This window comes from Colias philodice, chromosome 28 (genome assembly GCF_061535455.1).
Source record: "Colias philodice isolate Cphi_HAF_F1 chromosome 28, ilColPhil1 Martin Lab GWU primary, whole genome shotgun sequence".
NCBI classification, from domain to species: Eukaryota; Metazoa; Arthropoda; class Insecta; order Lepidoptera; family Pieridae; genus Colias; species Colias philodice.
In genome coordinates, this window is record NC_143113.1 from 5649660 (window position 1) to 5667670 (window position 18011).

An 18011-nucleotide genomic window follows, 5' to 3' on the forward strand; every position below is an offset into this window, starting at 1 on the left:
CAAATAATACACATTGTATCTTTTTAAATAGATTTTAGTGTACATAAATTTATAAAAAAAGACGTGTGGCACTCGGGGACTGCCGCGGTAAAGCTATTGCATGCTATGCCTTCAAGCCACACCTCCGCGCCCGTCGGAGTGGGGAGCGTGAGGTTTTTCGTTACGCAATTTCTGGATTCGGTCCCCGCGCTCAAGGCCCGCGATAGAAACTATGCAATAGCTTAAAAATGGAATATTTTACGGATATAATGGTATAGAAAATACTATAGTTTAAGGCCTATTTAGTTATATCAATTTGAATAAAAAAATAACATTTTTATTTTTTTTATTTTTAGTTAGTTCGATTCCCGGTCGAAATGAGAATTTTTTCGAAAATCTATGAATGCATTTCTATATCTTTAAAAAATTAAGGAATGTTTCCTTTTTGCAAAATTCCCTATCTTCAGTATTTCAAGTACTTTCCCTACAGGGCCCATCGAAAATTTCCACACTGTATTCTGTGGTGTAGTCCAAAGTCAACGGACTTTGGACCGCGGACTTTCGTAGCAAGTTTAGGGCGTTTCCTTCTCAAAGTTCAAACAGAATGAATGTTCAAAAGATGGGATATTAATTTGTAGTATGAAGATATCTATAATTATTATATTTTGAGTGTTCATCAATAAGAGCAGTGGTCAATACAATGCTTGACTAAACTTTTTAAAAAAAATATTATTTAATAATTTAAAAGTATACATAATATGAGTTTAACTGGGTGAACCGATTTTGATGATTTTTTCTTTGTTTGAAAGCTGCTGCCTTGCGGTTGGTAAATTTTGACCATTCCATGACCATTTCCAGTTTTGACCCTTAAATGGCGGACATTCAACTCACCACACCGCCAACCGTCGAAAAAACTATCCTCAAATCCACAGAATTTTCATTTATCAAACCAAAATATAACAACATCACAAACAAACTAACACCTAGATTAAACAATATGGCAACACTATGAAATAATATTTTCAAATATAATACAATTTTTTGATACATTATAATACGTATATACTGAACAAGGTGTCTACTTACAATAAAATTCATGTAAATTATTATGTAATAACTGTTCAAAGATCAAGGTAATAGTTTTGAGGGTAACCTATTAAAAACTCGAATTTCTATTACCCGAATCTTAAAACCCCGAAAACGGTTGTTAGAACACTTAAAAGACAGATGTAATGAATGACAAATTTTTAAAATTCCTTTTTTAATTTCCCAGATGAATCAATTTCCAGATGCACCAAAACCAGATTTTTAAAAAGTATTTTTTTGTTTCCCGTATTCTCATAATACAGATCTTATTATACCAGATTCTCAGAATACTTTTTTTTGTTTTCCATCGTACCATTTTCCAAATAAACTATTGCCAAATTTTCATAATCTTTTTATTTGGTTCCCATATAATCGTATAGCAGATAAACTATTGCCAGATTTTCATAATCTTTTTATTTGATTTCCATACAATCGTGATTATACCTTTACTATCGACTGAAAATAATCATTGTCAGTTAGTAAATTTATTGTTTTACTTGTCCATTACAGACCAGTTTTAGTATCAAAGTCGATTCAGTAGGTTAGGTTTGAACTACGACCCCCACGCTAGAAATGACTCGCTATTGTTTTACTTGCCTATTACAGAAAGGTTTAAGTGTCAAATCCGACTCAGTAGGTTAGGTTAGGTTTGAACTGTGACCCCCCATGCACGAGCCGAGCGAGCGAAGCGAGCGTGCCGCGGCAGCGGCCGGCGAGTGCCAGAACCGACTCGCTATTGTTTTACTTGCCCATTACAGAAAGGTTTCAGTGTCAAATTCGACTCAGTAGGTTAGGTTAGGTTTGAACTGTGACCCCCCACGCACGAGCCGAGCGAGCGAAGCGAGCGTGCCGCGGCAGCGGCCGGCGAGTGCCAGAACCGACTCGCTATTGTTTTACTTGCCCATTACAGAAAGGTTAAAGTGTTAAAATCTATTCAGAAGGTTAGGTTAGGTTCGTGCGGCGTCCCTCTGGAAGGATTTCGTTTTGCTGGATATCGTTTATTTGAATTTCAAAAATCTGGACATTGTTTGTCTGGATATCAATTAACTGTATTTCAAAAATTTGTGTTTTAAAAATCTGGCTTTCGTGCATATGGATTACGGTCATCTGGATTTTGTGCATTTAGAATTCGTATGTCTGGAACTCATTCGTCTGGATTGTAAAACGTCGTACAAATAAAGAAATGGGCAAATGAAATTCGGAGTTGCGATTATATGGCAAACAAAACTTCGAAATTTTAAAATTCGGGGTTATGAAAAAACGTCCAAACGTTTTCTGGATTATGATATTCGGAATATTAAAATTCGAGATTAAGATAGGTAACCAGTTTTGAGATCTGCGGTAGATATTGAAAAGCTCTTTAAATAAATATTTATTAGAAACTCGTTTTCCTCCCGCGGCTTCACCCGTGCAGTCAAAGAAGAACCCGCATAGTTCAAGTTCCCATCGGTCCCATCCCATTCAAATCTATCCTATGTCCTTCTTCAGGTCTCAAGCTATCTCTGTACCAAATTTTAAGTAAATTGATGCAGTACTCTTGGAGTTAATACCGGACATACCTACGTACAGACAAACAGGCAAAAATTCTAATAACTATATTTTTGGCTTCGACTTCGAATCGATCGCTTCGAGATCACGGTCTAAGTATTCTTTTATAAAATATTTAATTTTCATTTCCTACGATTTTATTATACACTCACCGGCACGGAATCTTGGCCACTTACAAATTTGCCGATAAAAAAAGTTTGAAGTGTTTTTCACGATTTTTTTGTATGCAGATATGTTAACATATTATTTGTTTAATTTTATGGTAAGAAATCATTAAGTTTGAGAATAATCTTTTACCACTTTTTTAGAGTTACTCGAAATTTGTGATTTGTGCGGTTAAGCCGAAGTTACGAATTGTTCGTTTAAAACTTTTTTCGATATCGTTTATGACGTTTTAAGATATTGTTATTGTTGTACTGTAGTCAATGATCATAACAAACAATAAAAAATGCCGTTAACATCTGAACAACCTGCTCAGGCCATCACAATGTTAGACCAATGACTGCTGCAATGTAAAGTACCTAATGTACAGTACATACCACGTTCAGCGATGCACTATGCATGGAGAAGATACCAGGAGACTGGCAGCTACACGTGCAGACCAGGAAATGAAGGCGTGAGGTGCACATCAGCTCGAGAAGACCCGTTTATTGTTCAAGAGATACTCAGAAATGGCTTTCTGACAGTTTTTGAGATACACCACCGGCTCTAAAACACCAGGATAATAAATGTGAGTGAGCAATCGGTGAGAAGACTAATGAAGGAAGTTAATTTGAAGGTTTGCAGACCAGCACACCGTCCAGAACTCCTCAGACATCACAGAGAAGCACGTCTTCGTTTTGCACGAGAACATGAAAACTGGACCCACAGCCAGTGCGCTCGTGAGGTGTTTACAGATGACTGCTAAGGCACTTTACGAGCTTCTGATAGCCAAGAGTCAGTATAGACGAGACGAGAAGAGAGTTTTTCATCCATCACCACACTCAAACTGCGATTTTTCATGGAGGGTCAATAATGGTATGGGGAGGTATAAGTTCCGATGCTCGCACGGAGTTAGTTATCGTAGATAATGCCTTAAATTTGATCAGGTACATTGAGGAAATTCTCCAGGAACATGTTCAGCCCTATTACAGGTTTATCAGTGAAGAAAATTTGCTACTAATACACTATAACGCACGTCCGCGTGTCGTACGATGCGTATAAGAGTACCTTCAAGAGGTTATTATTGAAAAATTGGAGTGGCCAGCTCGTAGCCCGGATCTTAATCCAATAGAACACATCTGGGACATGCTTAAAAGAAACATTAAGTTCGATTCCAACCCAGCACCAATGTTAGATAAGCTTAGAAATACAGCTGGGGCCGTTTGGTATACTATAGCTCAAGTGGACATCAAAAATGTCTTCTAGAGTATGCCAGACTGGATGCAAATAGTGTTTAAGGAAAGAGAAGGAATCATCCTATCTTAAAAGGTTCAATTTTTTTTATGGAAACGTTCTTTCTAATTTTTGTGCATTTTTTAAGAAATCATTTAAATTTCACAGGAAAAGCGTAAATTCTTGTTTAATTCATATCTACGCAGTAGTACTTCTTATAAACTTCCAATTATTACTAAAAGTTAGTAAAAACATTAAAGTAACTAGTTTTGATTAAATTTTTATTGAATTTTGTAGTAGAAAAGAAATAGTGCTATTTTACCCTAAAATTTGCAGTGGCCAAGATTCCGTGCCGGTGAGGTATGTATGTACCTATTGATTATATTGCAAAACTAGCTTTCCACTAAAAACTTCCTCGAGAACCCTCTATCTGTTAAAAAAATGTGTGCGTGTACTATTGTACACACGTAAGAAGTGAAACTTCTTTATGACCTTATTTTTCAAAAAATAATTTACTATGTATATATGCAACTTTACAGAAATACGTCGAATCACGCGTGGTAGGGATAAGAAAAAGATGGCGCGTAACGAAAAAATGTTAAACTAAATTTTTTTCCAACCCCGATAAAGAAGTTTCACTTCAAAAAAACTCCATCAAAATAAAGTAGATACACACAAACATTCATTTTTATATACCTACTTATTTTGCGGCATCGATATCCCTTTACTTTTGCAAACATTATTGTATATTATACTAGCGGTCCGCCCCGGCTTCGCCCGTGGTACATATTTTCGTTTTCTCTACATAAAAACCATCCTCGTACTTCAAGGAATTTAATAAAAAAAGAATTATCGAAATCGGTTCAGCCGTTCTCGAGTTATGCGCTTACCAACACATTTTGCGATTCATTTTTATGTATAAGAGAAGATTTAGCATAGCACCGCGGCATCGATATCCCTTTACTTTTGCAAACATTATTGTATATATATGTACATATTTAGACTACTTAGCTACCGACCGCGGCATCTATAGCCCTTTGCTTTTCCAATAATCTTAATACTATTATAAAGGCGAAAGTTTGTAAGTATGGATGTATGGATGTATGGATGTTTGTTACTCTTTCACGTAAAAACTACTGAACCGATTACAATGAAATTTAGCACACATATAGAGGGTAACTTGGATTAACACATAGGATAGGTTTTATCCCGGAAATCCCACGGGAATGGGAACTATGCGGGTTTTCCTTTGAAAACGCGGACAAAGCCGCGGGCGGAAATCTAGTGTATGAATAATTCAACAGCATTCGCCATAGTTTAAATTAATCCAAAGTGCTAAACGTAAAAAAAAAGTATTTTTAATACTAGAGTATTTTTCCTTCCTAGTCCAATTAACATAAACAATTCAATTGTTGTTTCTATAAACAAAAGAATAACTATAATTAAGTTATAAACAATATAAGGTTGTGAGTTTAACCTAGGTTAGATCAAATATGGTAACTACTACTAAATAAATTAATAACACAATATCATAAAACATAATTTAAATATATTGACAGTCATGAAACCAAAATATTAAAGTTTTGAAGTGAAACTTCTTTTGGCGCGTTGAGAGTAAATTTCAAGGTCGCGTCATGGCAATACTGTGACGTCATGGAGTAAGGCGACGATTTTGGTATCTTTAAATCTTGCTAAAGTTTCACTTCTGACACGCGTGCCCGGCTTTGTTTTAATTCTATCTTTTACATAGATATATAAAGCTGATGATTTTGTTCGTTTGATTGAACACACTTATATCAGGAAATACTTGTATATTTTTTTTAATTACACGCTAAGACCCAACAGAAGCGGAGCACTGCGGGTTAAACCGCGGGATACGAGTACAGCTAGTAATATTATAAAACTACGAATTTTAGATAAGATCATATTTTAGATATATTATATACCTAATATATAATTAATTTATTGCGTATGAAGCCATGACCGTGGATAATAATCTACTTCCGTATTATCAAATTGTTGTTTTATGAATACTTTGTCGGTACATATAATTTGTTTAGTAGCCAGAAATATCCAAAAAAACCTAGTTCTTAAACAAATAACTTCATTGTTCTTCAACACAAGTTGGTAACGACCGAACAAGTCTAACTGGTTGAAATTTGAGTCCTGTCTCTCCCATATATACTGGACATTGGCGAAGTCCCTTTTTATTGGGTGGAGCCATTAATTAAGAGAAGAAGAAGAAGACTGTAGGTATACATATAATATACTAGTGGTCCGCCCCGGCTTCGCCCGTGGTATAACATGTTTAAACTATCCTATCTCTCAAGTTGGATCGAACTGCACATGGTGTGCGAATTTTATTATAATCGGTTAAGTGGTTTAGGAGTCCATTGAGGACAAACATTGTGACACGAGATTTATATATATTAAGATAGCAGTAAAGATTTTCTTAAATTTATATTTATAAATGTAGCCACTCTTTTAAATAACGTAATAATGAACATGAGTAATTAAATTAATATTTTATAGCATTTTGCTATAAACCCCATTTTACAACTACTAGCACAGAATAATCTACTAGTCAAATATTAAACTCAAACTCAAACTCAAACATTTATTTATTCAATTAGACTTCTTCTAGAAGCACTTTTCTAACGTCATTACATATTTTAACATTTACCACCGATTCGGAAAGCAGTATCTACGGAGAAGAATCGGCAAGAAACTCCATAGTTGCTCTTTTAAATCATGTCAGTTTTACAATTTAATTATACAATATACATATATGTAACATCATATATTATAATAATAACTAGCGGCCCGCCCCGGCTTCGCCCGTGGTACATATGAAAAATAGATGTTGGCCGATTCTCAGACTTACCCGATATGCACAGAAAATTTCATGAGAATCGGTCCACCCGTTTCGGAGGAGTATGCAGACTAACATTGTGACACGAGAATTTTATATATAAGACTAGCGGTCCGCCCCGGCTTCGCCCGTGGTACATATGAAAAATAGATGTTGTCCGATTCTCAGACTTACCCGATATGCACAGAAAATTTCATGAGAATCGGTCCACCCGTTTCGGAGGAGTATGCAGACTAACATTGTGACACGAGAATCACTACATAGTATAAAACAAAGTCGCTTTCTCTGTCCCTATTTCCCTATGTCCCTTTGTATGCTTAAATCTTTAAAACTACGCAACGGATTTTGATGCGGTTTTTTTTAATAGATAGAGTGATTCAAGAGGAAGGTTTTAGTATATAATTTATTAGGTTTTAGACAAAGTGGGCGTAGCCGCGGGCGGTAAGCTAGTTTTATATATAAGAGATATGCTAACTGTCCTGTGGTTTATTGTTTAGTGTCAATAGTAAATACGCATTCAGAATATAAAACAAGTATGTTGTTTTTGTGTTTACAATGACGTAATAAAGTTGTTACAAACTTATAAAATTTTATAACAAAGTTGAAAAAAACCTGTTTTTAGAGTTCCGTGTTTATAAATAGGTAAATTACATTAAAAATGTTAATACTTTCAACTGACCTTTAAAATAGGCTTTTATTTTATTTTTCGTTAATTTGTAACAATAAGAATGTAAAAAATGTTATTTTATTTAAATATTTTTTTTGAAGTGAAACTTCTTAATCGGGGTTGGAAAAAAATTTAGTGTAACATTTTTTCGTTACGCGTGACATTTTTCCGTTACGCGCCATCTTTTTCTTATCCCTACCACGCGTGATTCGACGTACTTCTGTAAAGTTGCATATACTTAGTAAATTATTTTTTGAAAAATAAGGTCATAAAGAAGTTTCACTTCTTACGTGTGTACACTAGTACACGCACACATTTTTTTATTTTAGACACACCGAGTATCTACAGAGTCTATACACGGGTACCACCAGGAAGATACCCGGTCCTTCGGAAGGCTTACGTGGGGACACAGGTCCAACACGCAGAGGCCCTTTAGTGAATTTAATGTGATGTGGGACACCAGCCGCAGCCTGCCCATGACTGCACTATAAAGATACAGCCCTGGGCAGTCCGAGATATACATATTTAATAGTATTTATTTGTGCTATAGATACCTCATAGGTTATATTTTAGTTTGTTTAATACTGTTTAAAATAACTAGGGAATTAACTTTGCCCTTAGTTATTTGAAAGATTTTCCTCAAGATACATTTTATATTAATAAATTCATAAATAAATAACAGATTGAAATAAATTGTACCTGGCAATGGTATTAAACCCACGTAATTTTATATACAGATTTTCCTCCCTTACAGTTTAAATAAAAATGAGTTATCCAGATCAGACAAAAGTGCTCATAAAATAAAAATTCAGAATTCAGAAACTTTGGCGTAATCGGTGTACATACCTACATAAAAAATGACGGGTTGCACTGGGGGAGTGCCGGCAGAAGTGAAAACTTGATTATTAACGTTGAGCATGTTTGATATTTTGGAATAGTATCCGTCTTACGCTTTTTCGATCAGGTCACGTGTCCTGACGCGAGTTTAAGATTTTATACCCATTACAGAAAAAGTGCTCAACGCCGCTAAAGAAGTTTTCACTTCAAAAATATACCGATTAAATTGAGAACCTCCTCCTTTTTTGATGACTGTTAAAAATATAACAACATAATTAAGTTCCATTGCGACGTGAAAGAAGGACAAACAAATAAACTTTCTCATTTTTAGTAAGGATTAAGAATATAATAATTATTATACAGAATAAGCCAACAAAATTAAACACACGCTTGCCAATTTTGTTGAATGAAAAAGTCACATACAAAAACATGACAAAAACAAAGTTTTTGGACAAAAACCCAAGATTTAAATTTACCTTGAGTGGCATTATAATTTATTTTGGTAAGCTGTTATTTTCATGTATTTGAAGCTGTATATATATATATCACAGGTTTGTGATAAGATTTTATGTCTGTTTTTCTGAACTAGAGATATCAAGGAGTCGACATATTTTTTAACACGCGTAAAATATATTAGCTTCACCTGTATCACCTGTATGTTTGTATGTAAGTATGTAACCGACTCATTTAGACTCGATTTTGACCCACTTTAAACGGACAGGTTTAATTCGAACTTTGTAATCAAGGAGCGGTGACAATATACTTAAATACAATAATTTCATGAATTTAATCTTGTTTAGTTTTTTTATTATCTATATGTATCAAACAAAGCGAAGCAATAAAAAATGTTGCAAAAGCTGCAGAAATATTCGGTTAACAGTAAACATATATGCGTGCGTCAGCTACCTACCCATTAATTGTTTTTTCTGCAAGCATTTTTCCTTATACGGTTTTAAACGTATATACTTTATCCAATAATAAAGGTTTTATTTATAATACTAGTATATTTGCAACTAGCTTTCCGCCCGCGGCTTCGCCCGCTTTGTCTAATACCTAATAAATTATATACTAAAACCTTTCTCTTGAATCACTATCTATTAAAAAAACCGCATCAAAATCGGCTGTGTAGTACAAAGTGATATAAGGACAGAGTAAGCGACTTTGTTTTATACTATGTAGTGATGATAGCGCACGTGTTTTAAAATTAATATAAATCACGTTTGAATGTAACACAATCACTCATACTATTATCATTTACATATAAAATATTATCACGCTCTTATTGATGAAAATAAGATAAAATAATAATGACAATAGAACTTTTTATTTCTCAGAATATGGAAGGTAATCCATGAAATGAAAACAGTTTTTTGAAAACAAAAATGTTGAATTTGTAAGATTAAAAAAGGAATCTATAGGTACTAATATTATAAAGCTGAAGAGTTTGTTTGTTTGAACGCGCTAATCTCAGGAACTACTGGTCCGATTTGAAAAATTATTTCAGTGTTAGATATATCTATCTATCTATATATCATCACGCTAAGACCAACAGGAGGGGAGCCACGCGGGTGAAACCGCTCGGCGCACCTATAACGTTACCTTATCTTCTCTGTAGAAGCTGCTTTCCAAACCGGTGGTAAATTATTTTTATTGTATGCATGATGTTAATTCAAAAGTGGCGTTGTATATAACTTTTATTTAAATCAATACCTTATTTCGGCGCAGTAATGTTCAAAGTCTATTAGATCGCTCAATACAAAACTCTGCCTTTTACGCGAGTAGAGTTTTGCTTCGGACACTTTTGAGCGTTGTCAAGTAACAACTTAGTTGTTTTTAACCATAATTGTGAGCATAGTTGTTTATTGTATGTCAATGTGGTACAACCTAGTAAAGCGCGTCACACACGGTGAAGATACTATAATATTTTATCTTGAGATACTGTTATATTTTATATTACAGTATCTTAACGCATCCGGTATCAGCGTTCGGACCATCATTTTTCTTTTTGTCATTGCGTACTAAGACTCCTGTAGAACCGCCATCCTGTTACAAATGACCCACAAAATTTCGCGTTATTTATCAGTATCTTCACCGTGTGTGACGCGCTTAAAGCATTATATTATCTGTGATCCATCATCCAACCATATAATTAAATACGGTAATTCGTATAAAATTCCAAGTAATGCTAGAATGGATTTATAGCGGTAAATTCCACATGACCTTGTGTATAAGGACATTTATGTGAAATTATAGATATCTACTAGCGGTCCGCCCCGGTTTCGCCCGTGGTACATATGAAAAATAGATGTTGGCCGATTCTCAGACTTACCCGATATGCACAGAAAATTTCATGAGAATCGGTCCACCCGTTTCGGAGGAGTATGCAGACTAACATTGTGACACGAGAATTTTATATATAAGAAGATTAATCTTACTCGTTTACAAAATAATTGTAATAAGCACACATTATTGCTAATGTGCTGCTACCTGCGTAGAAGGTACAAAAATAATTATGTTCCCTCCATATATCCACTTCGTACTAATATTATAAGGCTGAAGAATTTGTTTGTTTGAACGCGCTATATCTAGAACTGCGAATTCGAATTGAAATAAAATATTGTTGTGGTGTCCGTTTATCTAAGAAGGCTATAGAAACTTACACTACTACTTATGTATTTTCATTTATTGGCATAGACAAATATTATCACGACCAATAGGAGGGGAGCAATGCGGGTAAAACCGCGGGGCACAGCTAGTAGAACTAACTGTGGTAATTAATGTTATATATGTAATATGGTTGTATATTTGTGTGGACGTTAGCCTTGCATATAAAACAAGTTTAATTCATCGCTCATTTTGTTTATAAACAAGTTTTCGTAAAATAATTTATTATGCAAGATAATTATATAATATATGGGTGATTATACAAAAATGGGGTAACTCGATGTCATCAGCCAATTTAAACAAAGTCTTATTATATTTTATTCAAATAACAATCTATTTTAAAACAATGAAGCGTCCTTTATTTGGTCACTCAATTTCACTTCTTTATTTAAAATACAAATGAATAAAAAAAATAAATTAATACCTCAAATGTCAGTACTTTGGCATGTCACAACTCCGAAAACCAACAATCAAGTGACTATCGTTTAAACATTATCATCGATTTAAGAAAACTTACAAAAACACTACAATCTTTGATGTACATAGTATTATATACTACAAATTTCATAACGCAATGTCTTCCATTTTATTTAAAAAATAAAATTAAACTTTGTCATCGTTTTCACTAGTCAGTCCGTTGTGTGTTTTTTAAATTCGAAATTCTCGCTAAATATCACCAAGTCGAGGTCAAATCCCTGTCTAAGTATTAATGTTGGTAATGAAGTTACTTGTGCACCGCATATTTTGACGGCCGTCATAACTGTACCAGCGCTAGGGTTGTGTTTGTCCTCTAAAATCTTGCTGCGCCAGTCAACATTTCAGTCCTATGGTGAGTCGTTATTTTATTGTTAATCCGATTTTTATTTTCATTTATAAATGGTTAACTATGATTTGTAAAAATCTAGTTTGTTGATATTAGAAATTGGCAAAAAAACATAATTTGTGATTATAACCTCATATTAAGTCCCTTTTCATCAATCCGCTGGCATCAGTCCTTTGTCAGATATCGTGCCAGAGGACTGACGCGACCCCATAGTACTGATGATTCTGTCGTTTTTGAGAACTTTTATCTTGATTGCTATTGGTATAAGCATTTCTATTTTATATTTCAGTTTAAAACATCATGCGCTACGCTAAAAGAACCTGAATTTGACTAGGGAAGAAACATTTAAGAAAGAGTAGCAAAGAAAAGAGCTATTGAAACAAACTACTAATAATTTTATTAAAAAAGATCTTATTTTATTTTAATTATTGATTTTGATGCTTTCAGGGCATAGCTTTTTATATTTATCAGATAAATACGTATACGTATATTACTGTGAAGTAAAATTACCTCAAAATAACATAAAAGTTAATTAATATACTTAATAACATTATAAAAATGTCAAGGGGCTCTTATGAAAACTCAGATGAGACTTTCATTCGAGACTTTGGTTTTTAATTTTAATATAATTAGTACTATTAACATAAATATTGGTAGATTTTTAGGGCTCCGAACCTCAAAAGGAAAAAACAGAACCCTTATAGGATCACTTTGTTGTCCGTTTGTCTGTTAAGACGTTTTTTTTGGAACGCGTGGAGGTATCAATCTGAAATTTATATTGGATACTCAAGATTAAGAACCCTTGGGGCTGTAAAAAAATCAAACTTATAACGCAACGCAATCAAAAGATACCTTCATCCGTTAATACTGCAAATTTCCGCAAATTAAATATTCGCAAGGGAATAAAAAACCACACAGGATGCTTGCCGTGTATACAGTCTACTATAAACTGCTATATAGTTTACTTCTACTTGGTAAATAGCAACGTCTTTATAACACAGATAAGGAAAAATTGCTAAAAGTGTAAATTTTTAGTTACAAACATAATAAAAAATAGGTTTTTTAGGACTCCAACTCGCACTTGGCCGTTTTTTGTTTCTATTGTTTGTGAATTACTTGAAATATCAAGTAAAACTAAGTCAAAGTAGAAAAAGTTAAGTAAGAGAGTAAGAATATTCACGTAGCGTTATGTGAGAAGGCTGTTTTGAAACATGAGACATTGTTTTTTCCCAGTATCACATATTATTATTAATTATCATTTTTAAACGTAACTAAGTGATTTTAATACTTAAAAGACATGTGCCATTATTAAAACTGAGAGATTTGTAGTAATTTTCATTCAATTTCTTTAAGAATATTACAAAATTGTGTTTTTTATCAGTACCATGTTAGCCTCGTCAGTCCCCTGGAGGCCAATTTCAGAAAATTTAAAATATCTCACAATCTACTTAAAAAACTGGCTGGCCCGATTTGGAACAATATATTCATTAGATTAGCTAACATATACACCCTAATTTGTAACAATCTGATATAAAAAATATAGTAAACAAAATATCCTCAAAAGTTACCCCATTTTTGTATAATCACCCATATATATATAATATTTTTGGTGAAATAATATCATCAATGTTAACTAGTTGTTCCCCGCTGTTTCACACGTAGACAAAACCATGGCAAGAATCATCCAGTATTTAACCGACTTCAAAAAAAGGAGGAGGTTCTCAATTCGACCCTATATATTTTTTAAATCTTTACATATAATAGTCTTATTTTTTTCCACTTTTGCAATATTTATCATTACTGCTCTGATCCTGTTGGATTAATACATCGCCCGCTAGCTTTCCGCCTTCGTTTTCGCCTGCGTTTTCAAAGAAAAACCTGCGTATCTCCCGTTCCCGTGGGATTTCCGGGATAAAACCTATCCTATGTGTTAATCCAAGTTACCCTCTATATGTGTGCTAAATTTCATTGTAATCGGTTCATATTTGCGTGAAAGAGTAACAAACATACATATTATATCCATCCTCACAAACTTTCGCATTTATAATATTAGTAGGACGAAAAATGGACTATCCAAAACAATTGTAATTTTTCAATTCGAATGAGAAAGTGCAAGTAGTTATTAGTTCCCGAGAAATGTGCGTTCAAACAGACAAACTATGTATAACCATTTTAATTGGAATTATTTGACCTTAGCTCAATAGTATAGTTTGATAATTGTGACAGAAAACGATAATTAAAATTAATATTCCTTAACCTTATTCAAGGTTTAAAATTAGCATAAATAAGACAAAATAATTATTGATTAATTACATTATTTGTGCGTATTTCTCATAATTATATTTATGCAAGGAACTAAGGTATTGTAATATTTAAAAAAAAAAACTAAAATTTCACTCGAAAATCATAAAAAAGGCTCAATAAAATTTTAAATAAAAAAAAAATTAATTAGACATTTTCATTAATTATTGTTCAATAAATCTGATTAAAAAATGAAGAACATCTTTCAATTACGCGCGCTTTTTCAAAATCGGGACTTGTTTTATTTTTATTTCAATCCAGATTTGACTAGCATTTACTATTAGAAGTATTTTTTGTATTGATGTTACTACATCTCAACATGTATATTTTACTAGCTGTACCGCGCGGTTTCACCCGCATTGCTCCGCTCCTGTTGGTCTTAGAGTGATGACATAATTATAGCCTATAACCTTTCTCGATAAATGGGCTATCTAACACCGAAAGAATTTTTCAAATCGGACCAGTAGTTCCTGAGATTAGCGCGTTCAAACAAACAAATAAACAAACAAACAAACTCTTAAGCTTTATAATCTTAGTATAGATTAATTAAAAATCACACTCCATAAAGAAATAATTAATGTGTGACGTCATCAAACTGGTTGTAGTAAATATTTTAAGGTCTTACAACTTTAGTATTGAATAAAGTTTGTGAGAATGAATGTATGTTTGTTACTCATTAACACGAAAATGGCTTATCGAATCAGGATGAAATTAAATTCAGTTGTTACATTTATTATTTTTTTAAACACCGTAATATTTCCTAAGTATTATTAAAAATAAAATATTTCCTAGTACAAACTTTTTACCCATGTTTGTCAAAAGGAGGGTTATGTTTCGCAATGTATATGTTTGTTACGCTTTCACGCAAATACTACTGAACCGATTACAATGAAATTAAGCAAATATATAGAGGGTAACTTGGATGAACACATAAGATAGGTTTTATCCCGTTAATCCCACGGGGACGGGAACTATGCGGGTTTTTCTTTGAAAACGCGGGCGAAGCCGCGGGCGGAAATGCTTATAATATGGTTTTTACCAGTTTTTTAATCCCAACAAAGTGAAGGACCTTAAAAGGTGACTACAATGTCGTTTTTAAATCATGAATTATTCACACAGTAAATTTTTTCCGTACTTATATTATTTTTAAAACGATGATATTTATTTAAGGGCTGATTTTTCAATCCTTGGTTAAAACTTATTCGTCGAATAATGTATAAAATTACCCTTTTAAAAACGTATTCTAATTGCCCATATTTGACAGTTTACGTGACATTTTAATATTATCGTGTAACACTTTATTGGACGGATAAGTTTTATCTAAGCATTGAAAAATCGGCCCTAAAAAAAATACATTATTGTCTTTATTAGCTATCTTTAAACTACAAGTTAATTGATTAATTTATTGTACATAATCAAGAGTTGAATCAATTGATTACTACCTAGTACCTACTATTAAGTAACTACTACAGGAAAATATGTATTTTCCCTACCTTACCTTTATTTAAACAAAACTTCTAGAACCTTTTAAATATTTATACATAACTAGCGGTCCGCCCCGGCTTCGCCCGTGGTACATATTTTGCAATAAAAGCTAGCTTATGTTCTTTCTCAGGGTCTAAAGATTGTCTATGCCAAATTTCATCAAAATCGGTTGAGAGGTTTAAGCGGGAAAGCGTAACAGACAGACTTTCGCATTTCTAATATAATAATATTATATATTATACATATATATTATAATTGGGATTAATGCAGTAATATCGCATTTAATGTCTTTAATTCCAAAATAAATTGCGAAAAATCAATACAAAAAATAACTTACAAAATTCCAATTAGTGAAAAAAGCAGGCGCCAAATATTTAAGATTCTGTATCACGGGATGCTTTGTTGATGCGTCACCAATCTTATACCAAATATACATGGCCCAGCACAATACGGCATTATGTCCCAAAAAGTATAACAAATGATACACTGTCCTAACAAATAAATAAATACTACACTTCTTTCCACTCGCCACACTAGGCAATCCAGTTTCTACATCGGCCATTATTAAAACACAAATTATTATATTTTATCTACATAAAACACTTATTTGTAATAATTATCTATAAAACGAATAACAATTCGATTTGACATTTCACGAAAAAAAAGTTAAAGAATTTCGCGCCACATTTTGAAATTTAACTTTTTTTTAATGTTGCCATGTTACGTGTATCTGTCTAGAGGTAAACCTCTTTAATGAATTCTGCGCGTGTTTCATTCAATTATAAAAAATAAAACAAGAATATTATTGTATACTGTATAGGTATCCGTAGTTTGGTGTTTATAATTAATATCGTATGGATATAAATAAATTAAAACGATTGTTTTTATTTTTGGATAAAACGGCGTATACACTAGAGGTAAGAATATTTTATTTTTGAATTGTGTAGCTTTTTATACAATTTACTACTTTTAATTATATGTTTTAAATGTTTTACGCATTGTTAAGGGAAAAATAAAAATCATGGTTTTTTTCAACTTTAGTAGCTGTTTGTAATGAGCGAAGGTTTCGTATGCCGATGATCGAATTTTCGCTTACGTTTCTCAAAAATTTCTTTCTTTCAAATAAAATATATCCTCTTTGTTATACCAAAAATTCATCTATCACCAAGTAAAATATTACCAAAATCTGCTATGTGGTTTTTTACGTGATTGACGCACATACAAATTAACAAAGAGATAAAAAAACTAGCCATTGTTTTGGGGACTACACAACATCCATATTGGATTGCAAATAATTAAATTAAATCTATATATATATATATACTAATGTTATTTAAAAGCTGAAGGATTTGTTTCTTTGAACGCGCTAATCTCGGGAACTACTGGTCCGATTTAAAAAATAATTTGGAAAATCCAAAAGTGCACGCCTCATAATTTTTTTTTAATAATTATTTATTAATTATTATTTTTGTTTATTTAATAACAATTAAACCACATCGAATCAGACCCTGAAAAATGAAAGGGTTCTATTCCTGAGCATACTCAAGCGTAAGAGAAAAAAAAAGACTCGATTAGTAAAGTATTTCGGTCGCTATCGTGTTAACAAGAAAATCCTCCGCACATACAGACACACGGACGTCCAAGACAGAACTTTTTTAAACTGTTTTTTAACTAGTTTAAATAACAAAAATGACATCAAAAATATCATGAATGTTAAAAATAGTGTTTTTTCTTAATATGTGTGTGTATGTATTATCTTACAAGTGCAATGTATGATACATAAAGACATTTTAAGTTTGAAAAATCAGATGTTTTGCGCAAAGTGACAGTAGTACCCACCTCAACGCTTCGCTTATGAGGCGTGCAAAAGAAACCCTTATAAGATCATTTTATTGTCCGTCTGTCTGTCTGCCTTACGTAACAGTTCTGTAAGTTTTCGTAACAGTTCGGAAAACACATAAAATTTATTATATCCTTGTAGGCAGTTGTGTCAACAATGTGTGTGTTTAATTCGTTAAGTCCTTCCAAAAATTTCCTTGTTCACGCAAGCATTGCGTCGGGCTGAAAGCTAGTACCTATATCTTAATACGAAATTTTGACGACGCGGTTGGCGCAGTGGTAAAGTAACTGCCTACTGAGCCGACGGTCCCGGGTTCGATCCCCGGTCAGGGCAAATATTTGTGTGATGAACTCAATTATTTGTTCTTGGGTCTGGGTGTTATTATCTATATATGTATTTATTAAATATTATATTTATCGTCGCCTAGTACCCACAACACAAGCCTTAATTGAGCTTACTGTGGGACTAGGTCGATTTGTGTAATAATGTCCTATAATATTTATTTATTTATTATTTATTTAATATACTAGCTGTG

General features: G+C 33.0%; 2 protein-coding genes across 2 annotated transcripts in view; one reads left to right on the plus strand and one right to left on the minus strand.

Annotated features, from left to right (window-relative positions):
- Positions 1–7645, plus strand: part of LOC149476386 (uncharacterized) — a 244529-nt gene extending 236884 nt beyond the window's left edge. The window contains exon 20 of the transcript XR_016317866.1: positions 7628–7645. The gene's annotated coding sequence lies outside the window, so the exon portion shown is untranslated. The remainder of the gene's footprint in view (positions 1–7627) is intronic.
- The window catches only part of LOC149476396 (androgen-dependent TFPI-regulating protein-like), a 28663-nt gene extending 12281 nt beyond the window's left edge, over positions 1–16382 (minus strand). Inside the window, exon 1 of the mRNA XM_089712323.1 lies at positions 15974–16382. Within this exon, the coding sequence (XP_089568449.1) occupies positions 15974–16198 (225 nt within the window). The 5' untranslated portion in view covers positions 16199–16382. The remainder of the gene's footprint in view (positions 1–15973) is intronic.
- Positions 16383–18011: the final 1629 nt, after the last annotated feature.